The 19,546-nt window shown below is 45.5% G+C and overlaps 1 protein-coding gene across 1 annotated transcript in view; it reads left to right on the top strand.

The window, feature by feature from the left end:
- TENM4 (teneurin transmembrane protein 4) overlaps positions 1–19,546 on the top strand; it is a 315,526-nt gene that overhangs the window by 261,537 nt on the left and 34,443 nt on the right. Inside the window, exons 16-20 of the mRNA XM_081327781.1 lie at positions 7,153–7,272; positions 12,301–12,562; positions 15,255–15,522; positions 17,209–17,352; positions 18,930–19,179. Of these exons, the coding sequence (XP_081183907.1) occupies positions 7,153–7,272; positions 12,301–12,562; positions 15,255–15,522; positions 17,209–17,352; positions 18,930–19,179 (1,044 nt within the window). The remainder of the gene's footprint in view (positions 1–7,152; positions 7,273–12,300; positions 12,563–15,254; positions 15,523–17,208; positions 17,353–18,929; positions 19,180–19,546) is intronic.

Below are 19,546 nucleotides of genomic sequence, written 5' to 3'. Positions count from 1 at the left end.
GTGTTAGTAAGGGGGGGTTGCTCTCATTTTATATTCTTGCCCTGTCGGTATTGGTGGGAGTGGGCTTGGAGGCTTCTTGTTTGGGCTGTTGTTTACCATTAGCTTGTTTGTCTAAGTTGGTATTTTGTTGATCAGGGCAAGAGTCTCCAACCTCGGTAACTTTTAAGACTTGTGGACTTCAACTCCCAGAATTCTTCAGTCAGCATGGGGGAACTATGGCCCCTTCATGACTTGTGGACTTCAACTCCCAGAATTCTTCAGTCAGCATGGGGGAACTATGGCCCCTTCATGACTTGTGGACTTCAACTCCCAGAATTCCTGAGCCAGCATGGGGGAACTATGGCCCCTTCATGACTTGTGGACATCAACTCCCAGAATTCTTCAGTCAGCATGGGGGAACTATGGCCCCTTCATGACTTGTGGACTTCAACTCCCAGAATTCCTCAGCCAGCATGGGGGAACTATGGCCCCTTCATGACTCGTGGACCAACTCCCAGAATTCCTGAGCCAGCATGGGGGAACTATGGCCCCTTCATGACTTATGGACTTCAACTCCCAGAATTCCTGAGCCAGCATGGCTCAGCTTGGAAACTCTCCCTTTCCCCTCAGCATGGCTGGCTGAGGAATCCTGGCAGTTGAAGTCCACAAGTCTTAAAGTTGCCAAGGTTGGAGATCTCTGGATTACTAACCTTGGCGTTAATTTCAAAAGTAGACTGGACAGCCATTTGACTGGGAGGGTACAAGGACTCCAGCCTTGAGCAGGGGGTTTGGCTAGAAGACCTTCAAGGTCCCTTCCTGCCCTATGGTTGTATGTTCTGTGCCTTGTTTTCCCCCGCACATCACAGACAACTGATTTTTCATCCCCGTCTTCAACCAGGTCTCAATTTTTGGTGCTCCTTTGCCTGGATGGGGTTTTCTGCAGACCCCTTTTTATTTCGTTTTCTCTCCCAGACCCCTTCTTTATCTCTGGCCTAAGCTAGGCCCTTGTCAAAAATATTTTTTTGCAAGATACACCGATGAATAGAGCTTTCCTACTGGATGAGCACTTTGTAAATCTTTAGCATCCCTAGGGGTTGGGGTTGGTTGGTTGGTTTTTTTTTTTTAAATGCCTCTTAAATTCTTGTGTTGCCCTTGAGAATTAAAAAGAAAAATTGCTGGTTGGGAAGCATTTGGGCCAATCCTTGTAACTGTATTTTCTTTTCTTTTTTATCTTGGTGAAGTTTGGTCTGTAATGCAGCTAAACACCGTAACGGGGAACAGTCTCTTTCAGATCTGAAGCCAGTGGATAAATTGCCAGAGAAATTGGAAAGGAAGAGGAAAAAACTTAGATAGCAAAAAAAAAATTTTTTTTGATTGGGTTGTTTCCCTCCCCCCCCCCCCGAGATGTTTAAAACAGGAGCATCTGTTGGGGCGGGGGTGGGGGGTGTTCAGAGATAGTCAAAATGATGTTTAGGCAATTGAGACCCCCATCTTTTTTAATGTAGTCCTCGACTTATAACAGATCGTTTAGTGACCGTTCAAATTTATGATGGCTCTGCAAAAAGGGGCTGATGACGCCTAACCCTAACCCTAAACCTTAACCCTAACCGTCGGAGCATCCCTTTTAGATGCTTGGCAACTGACTCACATTTATGACGGCTGCAGTGTCCTGGGATCATTTGTTCCCTGTTTACGACCCTCTGACAAGCAAAGTCAAGCTGGAGGCCAGACTCACTTTAACAACCATGTGACTAACTTAACAGCTTGCAGCAATTTGACTTAACAACTGTGGCGAGAAAGGTCGTCAAATGGGGCAGAACTCACTTAACTACGGTCTCACTTAGCAACAGAAATTTTGGGTTTCGTTGTGGTCGTAAGTCAAGGGCCACCTCTACTTTGTTCAAAGGAAGTAGGATTTTGATTCTCAAGACCTTGTCTTCACTCTCTTGAATCTTCCTCCACCTTCTGAATATCCCTAATTCAGGGGTCAGCAACCTTGGCTTTTTTATGACTCGTGGACTTCAACTCCCAGAATTCCTGAGCCAGCTGTGTACCCTCCCAAAAAGTACCCTCCCAAAAAGGTACTGCTGACGTGGATTCAGAGTTCTGACGGCCGTATCAACACACGGACACATGACTGCATCTTTGGTGCTCAGCAACCAGCTTTCATTTGCAGCTGTTTGCCAGGATCCCACAGTCATTTGACCACAATTTATGACGCCTTTTGGCAGAAACCCCGTGTTTACTTTCTGTTTCCATCAAAACTGGCCCATAATGTGGATAGTGCACAGGTCTGCAACCCGTGGCTCCGGAGCCGCATGCGGCTCTTTCAGCCGTCTCCTGCGGCTCCCAGTCCTCTGCCATGTGCAGTCCAAAAAAAAAAAAGTGTGATTAAAAAAGTTCAACCAATCAGTTCAAATACGCAGGGTAGGTGCATATCTCGGCTCCACTCTTCAGTCAAACCCTGTTCTGCGCATGCGCGCATGTACGCGCATGCGCACACATTTTTTTGCGGCTCCCAGTTTTTCCTTTTGTGAGGGAACCGGTTCCGAGTGGCTCTTTCACTGTTTCAGGTTGCTGACCCCTGGGATAGTGGCATTGTGGTGGTTAAGCAAACTTGTTGTTTGCAATGGGTGTTTTTTTGCCAGATGTTTTCCAGGGGGGAAAAATGTCATAACTCATGGTCGTGTGATCATACGATGCTGCAAAGCGTTGTAAATGGGGGTCACTTACTGAGCACCCAAAATATGACCACATGACTGCATGTTACCAAAACTTTGAATCCCAATAACAAATACCTTTTGGGGTGGGGGGGGTCTGTCGTAACTTTGACCGGTCACTAAGTGACCGGTTATTAAATGAGGACTGCCTTTATAGACCTGCTTAATTAAGAATTAAAATTTAAGCAGTTGCTTCTCCAGAACACCTGAGAGCAGGACAAGAAGCAACGGATGGAAACTAACCAAGGAGAGAAGCAACCTAGAAATAAGGAGGAATTTCCTGTCAGTGAAAACAATTAATCAGTGGAACAACTTGCCTCCAGAAGTTGTGGGTGCTCCAACACTGGAAGCTTTTAAGAAGAGACTGCACAACCATTTGTGTGAAATGGGATAGGGTTTCCTGCCTGAAGCTGGGGGTTGGACTAGAAGACCTTCAAGGTCCCTTCCAACTTTGCTATTCTATTCTATTCTATTCTATTCTATTCTATTCTATTCTATTCTATTCTATTCTATTCTATTCTATTCTATTCTATTCTCCTTTATAACAGAAAGAATTATGCATCAGCTATTCTTTTCTTTTTCATTTCCTAGCCTGAAAATTCATTTAAATTTTTCATTGATTGCACAAAGCAGATTGTAGAGCCTGGGACGTTTCATCTTCCGTGATTGTGGCCGGTGAATTCAACGTACGTTTTACTTGCCACGAGACTTTCTATTTCACCCCAGGGAAAAGTAGTGGCATTCATTTAATCTCCTTGTGAATTATGCCTTGCTTGGTAATATGACAGTTTAAAATTACTGTATAGCTAAATTATCTACATTTAAAAAGAAAAAAAAGAAAAGAACCAGTGAGCTATCAAATATTAAGAAATCCCCATAGGTATTTTTTTTTAATTAAAAAAGATGTGAGGAAAAAAGGGAGGCTGTGATTAAAAATGGGGAATATATATTTGCAGAGTGAGAACAATCGAAATAATTTCCAAAATAACTTGAAAAGGCAAGACAAATTCGTACGTCATTCCTGATTCGATAAATGGCTAGGCTTTCTCTCCCAAGAAACTAAATCAGTGGATGTGCTAAATTGCCTGATCTTAATTTCTTATTGGCAGGACTAGAAGGATCTTAGTTTTAATATTTTATATTCATATATTGAAATTATATTTCAAGAAAATGATCCTGGACAGACCTGAGGAAGGTTTTTTTGCAGCACCATTTTGAGGAACATAATTGCATTTAGACCAAGGTCTTATGAAGGAAACGGCTGACTAAATTAACATTAACCACGTTCCTGTGTGGTTCAGTGCATTGTCGGTAGACAATTTTGCCTCTGGAAAGGACAGGTTGACCTAAGAGGGACCATATGTTGAGAAGGCACAGTGTTAATTGATTTCCCCAAAAGGGGAAAATTTAATCACTTGGGAGGAGAAATGAAAGACAAAGAGGAGAACTTAATTGCTTCATAATTTTTCATCCTTCTTCCCTCCCTTCAACCAAGTGCAGATAGCTCTGGGCTATCCCAGGATTCTTTCAAACCCAAGTTTAGGTCGGGGTAGTCTACTCGGAGCTGAGAATGAGACGATAAACTCAATTTGCCCACTTTGAAATGCAGATGGCTTCCTGTTGCCATCTTTCCTGCATAGATAACAACGTGCTACAGGGATTCCTTGGCTTAAGACCACAGCTGGGCCCAAAATTTCCGTTGCTAAGCAAGACAGTTGTTAAGTCCTTAAGAACTTAACAGTTCTTAGTCAGGCCCCACTTGGAATACTTGCATCCAGTTTGGGTCACCACGTTATAACAAAGATGGTGAGACTTTGGGAAAAAAAATTCAGAGAAGAGCAACTAAGATGATTACAAAGCCTGGAGGCTAAAGCGTACGAAGAACGGTTGCCTGGAGGTTTTTAAGAAGAGATTGGACAACCATTTGTCTGAAATGGTGTTTCCTGCGTGAGCAGGGGGCTGGAGTAGAACAGGGCTTTTCAACCTTTTCACCCATTGTACCACTTTTAGGATATGGCAACTTCCGAGTACCACCAGTCGCCTAGCAAGGTGTCAAAAGCTTGATGACCAAAAAAAAAAAAGTGAAGTACAGGTAGTCCTCGATTTACAACAGTTCGCTTAGTGACTTTTCGAATTTACAATGGCACTGAAAAAAGTGCCCCCCAAGCCACAGCCGAGCAAGACACCTGCCCGCCCGCCCGGCAGCGCTCTTCCTCCTCTCCGAGGTTTTCATTGTTGTGAGCATTTCTGTTGAGGATTGGCAGCAGGGGTGGGGTGGGGGTGTTTGGTTTTTATTCTCCCCGTCTGCTGGCTGGTTGCAGCAGGTTTTGGTCCCTTCACATGACCCTGGGACCGTCATAAATATGAATCAGTTGCCAAGCATCTGAATGTAAGTCACAAGACCCTGGAGATGCTGCAACATTCCAGCTGATCGGTGCTTCTTCTGGGCTCAGAAGCGCCAGGATCAGCGCCGAGCTCCAGCTGGAGCCTGGCGCTGATCCTGGCACTTTCGCTGAGCCCTGACAGCCCCGAAGAAGCGCTGATCCTGGCGCTTCCGCTGAGCCCTGACAGCCCTGCAGCTCCCGCCGTCTCTTGCTCAGGCTTGGGCGGTGCTGCCACCGGTTCAGCTCATTCCCCTCCCCCACTACCACTTTTCTAGGATGGCCGCGTACCACCTGCCAGGTGCCCATGTACCACAGGTGGTACCCGTACCACTGGTTGAAAAGCCCTGGACTAGATGACCTCCCAGGTCCCTTCCAACTCCGCTATTCTGTTATTCACGCTCTCTTGATAGACTGAAACAAAGGAAGTGCTGCAGTAATCTTTAATTTTGGCATTTAAGAGCGCAAAGACCTTTGTGCCTTGGATTTAATGCCTTTGATTTCCCCTAATAACAGAAGTATTTCAACACATCTGGCAACAATTGTCAGGTTCTCAAATGCACCCAAATCAAAGGAAGTACGGCTGGAGGCAGTTTGAGAGAGAGAGAGAGAGAGAGAGAGAGAGAGAGACGGAGGGAGAGAGAGAGAGGGAGGGGGGGAGAGAGAGAGAGAGAGAGAGAGAGAGAGAGAGAGAGAGAGAAAGAGGAGACAGAGAGAGAGAAAAGAGAGAGAGGGGAGGAAGAGAGAGAGAAAGGAGAGAGAGGGAGAGAGAGAGAGAGAGAGAGGCCAGATTTAAACATTTCCCCATAAAAGCAGTCTTATCTGCACATTAAAATCCAGAAACTGAGGACATTCCAATTTTGCGTGTGTGATATATGCTGGATTAGAACACAGCCCCTTTTTATTCTGCTGTTTACATCACTTAGGAGCTGGTCCTGCAGACTGCATTTCCTAATTTTAAGGAATTGAACATTGCATATGTAGAGAGAATGAACTTCAGATAAGTTCTCAGCTTACAACCCTAACCGAATCCAAAATTTCAGTGCTGACAAGGCAGTTGTTAAGTGAACTTTGCCCTGTTTTACGACCTTTCTTGCCACAGTTGTTAAGCCAGTCAACACGGTTATTAAATGAATCACGGGGCGGTTAAGCAAATCGTCCTCTCCCTTTCTTCTTTCTTTTCCATTTTCTTCCTTCCTTCCCTCCCTCCTTCCTACCTTTTTTCTCCTTCCGTCATTCCACTCCTTCCTTCCCTCCCTTCCTCTTTCCTTCTTTCCTTCGTCTTTTCTATCAGGCTTTTTCTTCCATCCATCCATTATCCCTTTCCTTTTCTTATTTCTTTCCTTCCTGTCTTCCTTCAGTTCAGCGTTCAGTCATTTTAGACTCAACTTTATCCTAGATACGTTTCTTCTCTCTTTTATTCTTTTTTTCTCTTTTTTTGCTATACATATATATCGTATGGTAGGGACGCGGTGGCTCAGTGGGTTAGGACGCTGAGCTTGTTGATCAGAAGGTCGGCAGTTTGGCGGGTTGAATCCCGAGTGCCGCGTAGCAGAGTGAGCGCCCGTTACGCGTCCCAGCTTCTGCCAACCTAGCAGTTCGAAAGCACGTAAAAATGCAAGTAGAAAAATAGGGACCACTACGGTGGGAAGGTAACAGCATTCCGTGTGCCTTTGGCGTCTAGTCATGCCGGCCACATGACCACGGAGACATCCTCGGACAAGCGCTGGCTCTTCGGCTTTGAAACGGAGATGAGCACCGGCCCCTAGAGTTGGAAACGACTAGCATGCATGTGGAGAGAGATGTGAAGTCCAATATCTAAGGGCAGTTTATGCTGCTGCAGTTACATTGGTCTTGTAACAGTTGTTTTAGGATTACAGGCAAGAGACTGTCTGATCCCTACCTGGAAAATTAAAATGATGACGTTAGAGGGGCCAAAAGGAAGAAGAGTCCATGGTGAATCCATCCTGGCCCAGCGTCATGAGTCCCTGTTCGTCACTTGCAAAGTCTTCTCCTTTGTTTCACTCCTTTCAACTTGGTTGTTGTTGTGTGTTTTTTTAATTTTCTTGTAGGCACCCTTGTGTCATTCGCGGGCAGGTGATGACAGCAGATGGAACCCCTCTGGTTGGTGTGAACATCAGCTTTGTCAACAACCCCCTTTTTGGCTACAGCATCAGCAGACAAGATGGCAGGTATGTTTGAAGCCCTTTTCTTGAGTGGCCGGAAGTCAACATTGGCTTCCGCATTTGGATAAATACCAGATAAATAATGCCTTGGTAAGGCCGCCCCTTGGAATCCTGCATCCACTTTTTGGTCACCACAATGTAAAAAAGAGGTTGAGGGTCTAGAAAGAGTGCAGAGAAGAGCAACAAAGAGGATCAGGGGACTGGAGGCTAAAACATATAAAGAACAGTTGCTGGAACTGGGTATGCCTAGTTTAATGAAGAGGAGGACGAGGGGTGACAGGATAGCAGTCTTCCAATATCTCAGGGGCTGCCCCAAAGAAGAGGGAATCAAGCTATTCTCCAAAGCGCCCGAAGGCAGGACAAGATGCAACGGATGGAAACTAATCAAGGGGAGAAGCAACCTGGAACTAAGGAGAAATTTCCTGACAGCCAGGACAATTAATCAGTGGAACAACCTGCCTCCAGAACTTGTGAGTTCTCCAACATTGGAAGTTTTTAAGAAGAGATTGGACAACGATTTGTCTGAAATGGTATAGGGTTTCCTGCCTGAGCAAGGGGTTGGACTAGAAGACCTCCAAGATCCCTTCCATCTGTATTATTCTATTCTATTCTATTCTATTCTATTCTATTCTATTCTATTCTATTCTATTCTATTCTATTCCTATAATTCTAAATTCTATTCTATTCTATTCTATTCTATTCTATTCTATTCTATTCTATTCTATTCTATTCTATTCTATTCTATTCTATTCTATTCTATTCTTAACAATGGGAAGTTTTATAGGGCAGAAAATGGTTACTCAAAATACTTTTGAGAAAGTTCCAATTATGTCTAGCATTCCTACATAATATAACTGCCCTAATATAACCAGCTAGACTAAGACTAAAGGCTATAACAGTTGGGGTCTCCTTGTCAGCATCGGAGCTTATGGGTAAAAAGGCAATGTCGGTGATAAGCATTTGGCGCATGGATTATGCACTAGCAAGTCACAGTCAACTCTTAACAGCCGGAATGATAGGATTTCTCCAGTGGGCATGTAGCACATTATTATGGAATGCTGGTTTGTTTTGTATTAATTAATCCCACTGAAAGCACATTTGAACCTGCACGTTTGTAAGAGTTGGGTAGTAAGAAAGGAGCAGCTGAAAGTCAGTTGGCTGAGCCAGCTTAGACGATTCTGGAAGGGAAGCAACAGATTCACCCATCCAGTTATGCTGCATCTGGGACTTTTCCATTGGTATTGAGATTCTGTCTCTGGGATCTGGGAGTCCTAGTGGGCAATCCCTTAAATAGGAGCCAGCCGTGTGCTGCAGCCGCCAAAAAAGCCAACGCAGTGCTAGGCTACATTAACAGAGGGATAGAATCAAGATCACGTGAAGTGTTAATACCACTTTACAATGCCTTGGTAAGGCCACACTTGGAATACGTCATCTAGTATCGGTCACCACGATGTAAAAAAGATGTTGAGACTCTATAGAAAGAGTACAGAGAAGAGCAACAAAGATGATCAGGGGAGTGAAGGCTAAAACATATAAAGAACGGTTGCTGGAATTGGGTATGTCTGGTTTAATAACTGAATAAAAGAATAACAGAATTGGAAGGGACGTTGAAGGTCATCTAGTCCAACCCCCTGCTCAGGCAGGAAACCCTATACCAGTTCAGGCAAATGGCTGTCCAGTCTCTTCTTAAAATCTTCCAGCGTTAGAGCATTCACAACTCCTGGAGGCAAGTCATTCCACTGGTTAATTGTTCTAACTGTCAGGAAGTTTCTCCTTAGTTCTAGGTTGCTTCTCTCCTTGATTAGTTTCCATCTGTTGCTTCTTGTCCTGCCTTCAGGTGCATTGACTCCCCTGAGATATTGAAAGACTGCTATCTTGTCACCCCTAGTTCTTCTTTTTTTATTAAGGAAAAAAAAGTACTATGGGTGACATGATAGCAGTGTTCCAATATTTGAAGGAGGGCTATCACAGAGAATGGGGAGTCAAGCTCTTCTCCAAAGCCCCTGAAGGCAGGAAAAGAAGCAATGGATGGAAAGTAATCAAGGAGAGAACCAACCTAGAATTAAGGAGAAATTTCCTGACAGTTAGAACAATTAATCAGTGGAACAGTTTATCTCCAGAAGTTGGGGATGCTCCATCACTGGAGATTTTTAAGAAGAGTCTGGACAGCCATTTGTCTGAAATGGTATAGGGGTTCCTGCATGAGCAGGGGGTTGGACTAAATGACCTCCAAGGTCATTTGTTTGAAATGGTATAAGATTTTCTTCTTGAGCAAGCAGTATGACTAGGAGTCCTTCAAGGTCCCTTCCAACTCTGTTATTCTCCAGATCTCAGAGAAAAGGAAAAAAATTTGTTAGTTACAGATGTGCTTTGCATCAACTCTTTGGAAACATCTGCACAGCCACAGCAGCAAAGACCAGCCTTTGTGTTTGTGGGTGTGTGTGTTTAAACAACTGGACCTTGAAGGATTCTGATCAAATTACAGGAAAGCATTCCTTCTTTTGTCAAGGGGATTGTTGTCTCAACGGAATAATCCATTTTGTCAGGCGGTAGAAATGACCCTTTTAATATATTAAAAGGACTCTTTTAATTATCCCTCTAGTCTCTGGTGAGAATTAATTGACTAAACTTGATAATAATCAAGTTTCCAGACCAGAATTCACTAATAAAATCTGAGTTTCCCAACCTGAGGTGTCTTAAACTTGTCTGTTAAGCTTTGAATTGACTTCGGTCTCTTGGACCGTGCTAGATAAGAACAGCTTATATAGAAATTTTATTGTCAATTAGACTGAAGTGGTGTGAAACAGTTGACCGCCTGTTCTTAACGGTGTGCTTTCTTTTTATACCGTCTCTAGCTGAAGTACATTTCATTACTTCTTGCCACTTCTAAAGAAGCTCATTGCCCGTGCTTCATGTCTTGGAGTCAAGTGGTTGTTGATAATAACTAACATCTCAATCCTAGGAACCGTATCTCAGCTTATCTCAGATTCAGGCACCGAGATTCGTTTCGGAGGAGAGTTTTGCAAATATTACAGATAGTCCTCAAGTGAACGACCGCAATCGGGACGGGAATTTACGTTGCTAAGTGAGGCGGTTGTTATGCCCAGTTTTAATGACCTTTTTCACCCCCCTGGTTAAGTGAATCACACGGTTGCTAAGCGAATCTGGCTTCCCCCCATTGACTCTGTTTGACGGAGGTCAGCTGGGTCAGTTGCAAGTGATCAAAATTCGGACGCTTAGCCACTGGGTTCATACTTACGACGGTCGCGGTGTCCCGGGGGTGTGTGTCACATGATCCCTTTTTACGAGCTGCTGATGAGCAAAGTCAATCTGGAAGCTAGATTCACCTAGCCATCAGGTTACTAACTCAAACAGCTGCAGCGATTCACTTAACAACGGTGGCGAGAGAGACATCGTAAAATGGGTCAACGGTCACTTAACAACTGTCTCGCTTAGCGGCAGAAATTTTGGGGCTCAATTGTGGTCGTAAGTTGAGGACGGCACCCTTCAGTTCTCCATCCTGGCCTCTGAAATTGCTTGCCACTTTGCCAAATGTTAACTAACTGTTTAAAATGTCTTCCTTGAGGCTTCAGTGCTTTTTCAGTTCGCTGGCAGTGCCAGAAAGTGGGCTATTAAAACCAGCAACCGTGTTCCTCCTTGAATTGCAGAATCGATAGCTCTCTCAGCTCACTTGCTTTGTTTTTATTTCCTGGACAGAAATAAATTAAGCACACCGTTAGGGATTTGCTGTCTGCAGGACCGTAAATTAGACGTCCCTCTCTCACCATCGGCCTCCTTAGATGCAGCCTCTGGATGTGGCCTAGCAGTTGCCAGCTAAAATGGCGCCTTTATCGATTTCTCCCTTCATGCTAATAAGGACCCCTATGTCTGTTTCCTACATACACACAAACACACCGCCGTTTCCACTGTTGCTTTAATTGTGAACCATTTAGGGCAGTATTTCTCAACCTCAGCAACTTTTAAGGTGTGTGGACTTCAGCTCCCAGAATTCCCCAGCCAGCTTGGGTGGACTTCAGTTCCCAGAATTCCCCAGCCAGCTTGGGTGGACTTCAGTTCCCAGAATTCCCCAGCCTGCATGGGTGGACTTCAACTCCCAGAATTCCCCAGCCAACGTGGGTAAACTTCAACTCCCAGAATTCCCCAGCCAGAATGTTTGGATCTCAGCTCCCCAGAATTCCTCAGCCTGCATGCATGGATTTCATTTCCCAGAATTCCCCAGCCAGCATGGGTGGACTTCACCTCCCAGAATTCCCCAGGCAAAGTGGGTAAACTTCAACTCCCAGAGTTCCCCAGCCTGCTTGGGTGGACTTCAGTTCCCAGAATTCCCCAGCCTGCATGGGTGAATTCCAGCTTCCAGTATGCTGGCTAGGGAATTCTGGGACTTGAAGCCTACACATCTTAAAGTGGCCAAGGTTGAAAAACACCGGTTTATAGCTTTCAGTCTGGGAAGATATTTTCTTTACAAAACATCATTCCTTTTTACTGCTGAGTAAAAGAAAACAGAAAATATTTTTCATAGTGTTATGTATTGGGCTTGTGGTGTTACACCACGTGCATTGCTGGAGAGGCTAACAGCTCTCCAGCAACCCGGACAAGCTGTCTCCGGTCCTGCAATTGGTTAGCCCCTGGCGGCAAGAGTGGGTTCAAACCTATTGGCTGCCGCCTAGGGGCTAGACTATATATTGTGGCCGGTTGCGGTCCAAGTTCCAGTACAGTTCTAGCAAGAATTAAGGATGTGTTATCTTGTACTCAGCCTCGTGTCATCATTCCTGCTCCCAAGAGCCCACGACTTAACACATAGTTGTTGTGTTTTTTTTATGGTGCATTAGTGCTCGAATTCAAATCCACCCAGTCGATTGGCCAAAATAGAAGTGGCTCCATTTTCTTCTTCTTTTTTTAAAATGGGAAATGTTGCCACACGCTCCCCTTCTACCAGCGTTGGTAGCGAATCTACATTTGTGTTGCTTCCCTCATTTTTAAAAAAACAAATCCATCCTGGATTTCTGTCCACAGTTTCGATCTGGTCACGAATGGCGGGATAGCTGTCGTTCTGCGTTTCGAACGGGCACCCTTCATCACGCAGGATCACACGCTCTGGCTGCCCTGGAATCACTTCTTCGTCATGGAGACCATTGTCATGCGACACGAAGAAAACGACATCCCCAGTTGTGACCTCAGCAACTTTGCCCGGCCCAACCCGATGGTTTCCCCCACTCCGCTGACCGCCTTCGCCAGCTCCTGTTCCGAGCGAGGCCCCATCGTGCCGGAAATCCAGGTAAGAACGACGGGACTACAAAGATCCTTTCCAGATGTGGGCCACCCTTGGCAAATTCAGGGACCAGCACCTGTCTTTTCTCTCCTCTGCTCAAAAGACAGGTGAGTCCTCCACTTACAACGGTTTGTTTAGTGACCAAGTTACAACGGCCCTGAAAAAAGTGACTTAGGACCATTTTTCACACTTACGACCGTTGCCGTGGGTCACGTCATTTACATTCAGAGGCTTGACTGATGGCTCTCATTTATGACGGTTGAAGCGTCCCGGGGGGGGTGTCATGTGACAAGCAACCGGATTCACTTAACAACCGGGGTTGCTAACTTGGGCGTCCTCCTGGATTCGCGGCTCAATTTTGAAGATCATATAGGAGCCGTGACCAGGGGGGCTTTTGCCCAGGTTCGCCTGGTGCGCCAGTTACGGCCCTATCTGGACCGAGATGCCCTACGCACAGTCACTCAGGCGCTCGTGACCTCCCGTTTAGACTACTGCAACGCTCTCTACATGGGGCTGCCCTTGAGGACCACCCGGAGGCTTCAGCTGGTGCAGAATGCGGCCACGCGAGTCGTGATGGGGGTCTCCCGATACTCCCATGTAACACCTCTACTCCGCGAGCTGCATTGGCTTCCGGTTGCCCTCCGGGTGAGATTCAAGGTGCTGGTGATGACCTATAAAGCCCTACATGGCTTGGGTCCGGGGTATCTGAGGGAACACCTGCTGCCAGCATCAAGCTCCCTTCGTCCAGTGCGCTCCCACAGGGAGGGTCTTCTCAGGGTGCCGCCGGTTAAAGATTGCCGGCGGGTAACACCCAGGGGTAGGGCCTTCTCAGTGGGGGCGCCTGCCCTTTGGAACCAGCTGCCCACGGAGCTTAGGACTGCCCCCGACCTCCGTTCATTCTGCCGGGACCTGAAGACCTGGCTCTTCGAGCTCTCTGGCCCAGGCTGAGAATTTTTTAATTTTTAATTTTAACTGGGTTTTTTATTTTCTCTCAGGGTTTTATTTAATCTTTTTTAATTGCTTTTAACTTTTGTATCTTTGTTTTTTAATCACCCTGTAAACCGCCCTGAGTCCTTCGGGAAAGGGCGGTATATAAATCTAAATAAATAAAATAAATAAATAAATACATTTAACAACTGCAGTGATTCAACCAACGGCGGCAAGAAAGGTCGTAAACTGTAGCCAAACTCCCATTTGCAAATTTCTCACAACATAAATACGGGGCTCAATTGTGGTTGTGATTTGAGGACTACCTGTGGGATCTACACAATCCCGGGATGAAAATTACCTACAAAGTAAGCGATATCATGGCCAAAAGAAGCCATATTGAAATGTCTCATAACCTGATGACAGAAAAGAAATTTGCTGGCAATGAGAGAAGAGAATATCTGTAGCTCAGCGTTGAAATGAGGGGTCCTTGATGCTCTCTGAGCTCAGTGGGTTTCTTGCAGAACTTTCATGACCCAACTATGTAACGTCATCCATGATAGAAGAGAGAAGGGGGTTGTGGAGAGGAGGAGGAGGAGGGCTGTGGGGTCCTTGGTGCTCGCTGAGCTGGGTTGTTTTCTTGCAGACGTTTCATGACTCAACTGGGTAACATCCTCAGTGCTAGAAGGGAGTGGAGTTTGTGGAGGAGGAGGAGGAGGACTGTGGGGTCCTTGGTACTCTCTGAGCTTGGTGGTGTCTGTGGAAGATAAATAGAAGATAGATCATGGGGTATTTTGGCCTTTCTTTTGCTGGATTCTAATAAAAGAGAATATTTGTAGCTCAGGGTTGAACGGTGGGGTCCTTGGTGCCCTCTGATCTTGGTGGTTTTCTTGCAGACGTTTCATTACCCAGCTAGGTAACATCATCAGTGCTAGAAGGGAGTGGGGTTTCCAGAGAGGAGGAGGAGGAGGAGGAGGAGGAGGAGGAGGAGGACTGTGGGGTCCTTGGTGCTCTCTGAGCTGGGTGGTTTCCTTGCAGACGTTTCATGACCCAACTAGGTAACATCATCAATGCTAGAAGGGAGTGGAGGAGGAGGAGGAGGAGGAGGAGGACTGTGGGGTCCTTGGCGCTCTCTGAGCTGGGTGGTTTCCTTGCAGACGTTTCATGACCCAACTAGGTAACATCATCAATGCTAGAAGGGAGTGGAGTTTGTGGAGGAGGAGGAGGAGGAGGAGGACTATGGGGTCCTTGGGGGTCTCTGAGCTGGGTGGTTTCCTTGCAGATGTTTCATGACCCAACTAGGCAACATCACCATGCTAGAAGGGAGTGGAGTTTGTGGAGGAGGAGGACTGTGGGGTCCTTGGGGGTCTCTGAGCTGGGTGGTTTTCTTGCAGATGTTTCATGACCCAACTAGGCAACATCACCGATGCTAGAAGGGAGTGAGGTTTTCTCCCTGTTTATATACAGTAGCTTGTCATGTCAGCATTGGTGGGAATGTTGTTTTCTTTTTGTTAGTTCCTTGATTGACAGGGAAGATTGGGTAAATAAACATCTGCAAGGAAACCAGCACCAGGCACCCCACAATTTGCCAACAGCCATGTCATTCCCATCAGATCAAACTAGACCAAAACCCCAAATAATCCAGGACAAAAATGCCTGCTTGAATAAAATATATACATATATTGGTTTGCCCATGGAAGGCATCCAAGGTTCATTTGGTAGTTCTTCTTCAGCCGTGATTTTTCTTTCTTTTTTCTTTTTTAACCTCCAGGCCTTACAAGAAGAGATTAAAATTTCAGGGACTAAAATCAAGCTAAGCTACTTGAGCAGCCGTACATCTGGCTACAAATCGGTCCTGAGGATCAGCTTGACGCATCCTACCATACCTTTCAACCTTATGAAAGTCCACCTCATGGTTGCAGTTGAAGGACGCCTCTTCCGAAAGTGGTTTGCTGCAGCTCCAGATCTCTCCTATTACTTCATCTGGGACAAGACGGATGTCTACAATCAGAAAGTGTTTGGTTTATCAGAAGTCTTTGGTAAGATATCGTTTCAATATCTGCCTTTATATCTTCGGCAGCTGCCAAGAAAGCCAAAACCAGTTCTAGGCTGCATTAACAGAGGGACAGAATCAAGATCATGTGAAGGGTTAATACCACTTTACAAGGCCTTGGTAAGGCCACACTTGGAACACGGCATCCAGTTTTGGTCACCACGGTGCAAAAAAGATGTTGAGACTCTAGAAAGAGCGCAGAGAAGAGCAACAAAGATGATCAGGGGACTGGAGGCTGAAACATATAAGGAAAGGTTGCTGGAATTGGGTATGTCTAATCTGTCTAATGAAGGAAGGGACGCGGTGGCTCAGTGGGTTAGGACGCTGAGCTTGTCGATCAGAAGGTCGGCAGTTTGGCGGGTCAAATCCTGAGTGCCGCGTAACAGAGTGAGCGCCTGTTACTCATCCCAGCTTCTGCCAACCTAGCAGTTCGAAAGCACATAAAAATGCAAGTAGAAAAATAGGGACCACTCTGGTGGGAAGGTAACAGCGTTCCGTGCGCCTTTGGCATCTAGTCATGCCGGCCACATGACACGGAGACGTCCTCGGACAAGCGCTGGCTCTTCGGCTTTGAAACGGAGATGAGCACCGGCCCCTAGAGTCGGAAACGACTAGCACGCATGTGCGGGGGAACCTTTACCTTTAATCTAATGAAGGACTAAGGGGGACATGAAAGCAGTTTTCCAATATCTCAGGGGCTGCCCCAAAGAAGAGGGGGTCAACCTATTCTCCAAAGCAGCAGACAGGAAGCAACAGTTGGAAACTAATCAAGGAGAGAAGCAACCTAGAACTAAAGATAAATTTCCTGGTAGGGAGAACAATAAACCAGTGGAACTTCTTGCCTCCAGAAGTTGTGGGTGCTCCATCACTGGAGGCTTTTAATAAGAGACTGGACCACCATTTGTCTGAAATGCTATAGGGTTTCCCGCCTGAACAGGAAGTTGGACTAGAAGACCTCCAAGGTCCCTTCCAACTCTTATCACTTTTTTTTCTTTCTGTCTCTTACCTACCCGCCAACTTAAGTTAACCAAGATAGCTTTCTGTAAAGTCCTGACCAACCACTATCCGAAGTTCAGATGACACTTGGGGAACTGATTTCAGGTTCTACACTCTTTGGAACTCTTTGCCTGGGAAGATTATTGCTTCCCACCTGACATTTTCTTACAGTTACTATATTTAAGCTGCTTAATTCAGACAACCACTAGGTGGTAGCAAAGAGCTACAGAAAAGTTTGACTCTTTGCTACCACCTAGTGGTTGTCAGAATTTTGGATGCCCAGAAATGATAGCCCTATACTTTTCTTGGGATGGGAGATATAAAGGGTTCGATCTAGTTCAGGGGTAGGCAACCATGGCTCTTTTATGACTTGTGGACTTCAGTACCCAGAATTCCTGAACCAGCCATGCTGACTCAGGAATTCTGGGAGTTGAGGTGCATAAGTCATAAAAGAGCCAAGGTTGCCTACCCCTGAACTAGTTGAATTGCTTTTATTTTCTTTTGTTCATTTGTTTATTTTCTTTTTCTTTCCTTGGGACTCTTTTCATAGCTAATCCGGGGCTGTGTTTTGGACTGTCTTTTTAAAGATATACTGCTTTAAAGCTGTTAATGTGGGCTGCTTTCTTTTCTCTCTTGCTTTTCTTTTTTCTTTCCCGTTCTTTCTCGCTCTCCCCAGTTTCAGTGGGCTACGAATACGAATCGTGCCCTGATTTGATCCTGTGGGAGAAACGGACTGCGGTGCTTCAAGGTTACGAGATAGACGCTTCCAAACTAGGAGGGTGGTCTCTGGATAAACACCACGCACTTAACATCCAAAGTGGTACGTTTGTTTGTTTACACATGCTTCATATTTCTTCACCACTCGTCTCCCTTGGATGGCTTTTAGGATCAGAGCTGCAGTTAATTGCTGTGGCTAATCCTTGAGTGATGAGTGTAAGAGAGCCTGCTTTTCTGATTGTAAGCTGTAAAGGTTGGTCCACTTAACCACGGCAATATAGCAATCCCCAACTTTTCAGGCTTGGCGGCCTTGTTCTGCAGGATCTGAGGTGTGGCTTGGTTAAAAAAAATGCAAGAAAACCCAGACGTTGCCTTTAAGCTTCACGTTCTGGGACTTCAACTCCCAGAATTCCTGAGCCAGCATGAGGGAACTATGGCCCCTTCATGACTTGTGGACTTCAACTCCCAGAATTCTTGAGCCAGCATGGGGGAAACCTTGGCCCCCTCATGACTTGTGGACTTCAACTCCCAGAATTCTTGAGCCAGCATGGGGGAAACCGTGGCCCCCTCATGACTTGTGGACTTCAACTCCCAGAATTCCTGAGCCAGCATGGGAGAACTATGGCCCCTTCATGACTCGTGGACTTCAACTCCCAGAATTCCTGAGCCAGCATGGGGGAACTTTGGCCCCTTCATGACTTGGGGACTTCAACTTCCAGAATTCCTGAGCCAGCATGGGGGAACTATGGCCCCTTCATGACTCATGGACTTCAACTCCCAGAATTCCTGACAAGCATGGGGGAACTATGGCCCCTTCATGACTTGCACTATGAAGCGAGTAGAGCTTCATACACGCACGCTTGACCATCCCCCCCCCAGCCTGGTTTTGAACAGGCCGCAGCCCGGGGGTTGGGGAAGCTCTAGATGAAAAACAAAGGAGATGTCCCATTACAAGAATGACCAGGAATATACACAGGTAGTCCTCAGCTTACTGTATGACCACAGTTTCATTGCTAAGCGAGAGAGTTGTTAAGTGAGTTTTGTCTCATTTGTTGACCTATCTGGCCATAGCTGTTAAGTCAAACCACTGCCGTTGTTACGTGAGCCACAAAGTTGTTAAGTGAATCTGGTTTCCCTGTTGCTTTTGCTTGTCAGAAGGTCGCAAAAAGGTGCTGGTGGCTACTGACACTGCAACTGTCATCAGTGTGACTCAGTTGCCAAGCGTGTGAATTATGATCACATAACCACAGGGATCCTGCAACAAGTGTGAAAAATGGTCATAAGTCGGTTTTTTAGTGCCGTTGTAACTTTGAACGGTCACTGAACAAACTGCAGTAAATTGAGGGCTACCCATATTTCTCTGAAAAGAAGACCAGGTCTTATATTAATTTTTGCTCCAAAAGACACATCGGGGATTATTTTTAAGTTAGGTCTTATTTTGGGGGGAAATACGGTACTAAATGTGTCCGTCTGGCTGACTATCTTAACTGGGCCTTATTTTGGGTGGTGGGGCTTATATAATGAACATCCTGGAAAAACGTTATTTTCCAGTTAAGTCTGATTTGGAGGGGAACAGGGTATCTGCGCATGCCAATGGCCAGTTTTGATCGTTGTGTCAAGTCCCAACGGAGCTGTCTCTCGGTGCAAAGTCTGCCTATCACCTTTGCGTTTGCCCTCCAGGTATCCTGCACAAAGGAAACGGGGAAAACCAGTTCATCTCCCAGCAGCCCCCGGTCATAGGGAGCATCATGGGGAATGGACGCCGGAGAAGCATCTCTTGCCCGAGTTGCAATGGTCTGGCGGACGGCAACAAGCTCCTGGCACCCGTTGCCCTCACCTGCGGCTCCGATGGCAGCCTGTACGTCGGAGACTTCAACTACATCCGGAGAATCTTCCCTTCGGGAAACGTCACCAATATTTTGGAGTTAAGGTATAATGAGTGTCTTGTTGTTGTTGTTGTTTTGTAAATATTTTATTAGAATTTTTTAACATAACATAAATCATTATAAAACAGAATGTGGTCTGGGTAACATTTATAAAACAGTCCTAAACAATCAATTTCTATAATCTATATTCCATATGTTAATTTCATTTGATTTCCCCTTTCCCCAAAGTATCTTTCTTTGCAAAACCTTAGATTAAGACAATTTTATTTGCTTAACAACAGTTAAATATATAGTTTCAATAATCCTGTGTATTGTTTTAGTTGCCTTATCATGAATCCTGTCACCATGTTTATTTCAACTTATTTCTCCCCCCAAATTCTAAATATTTTTATTATTTATTTATTTTTTTAT

The sequence above is a fragment of the Vipera berus genome, assembly GCF_964194415.1.
Source record: "Vipera berus genome assembly, chromosome: 4".
In the NCBI taxonomy this organism is placed as follows: Eukaryota; Metazoa; Chordata; class Lepidosauria; order Squamata; family Viperidae; genus Vipera; species Vipera berus.
This window is presented reverse-complemented; position numbering and strand designations above follow the sequence as displayed.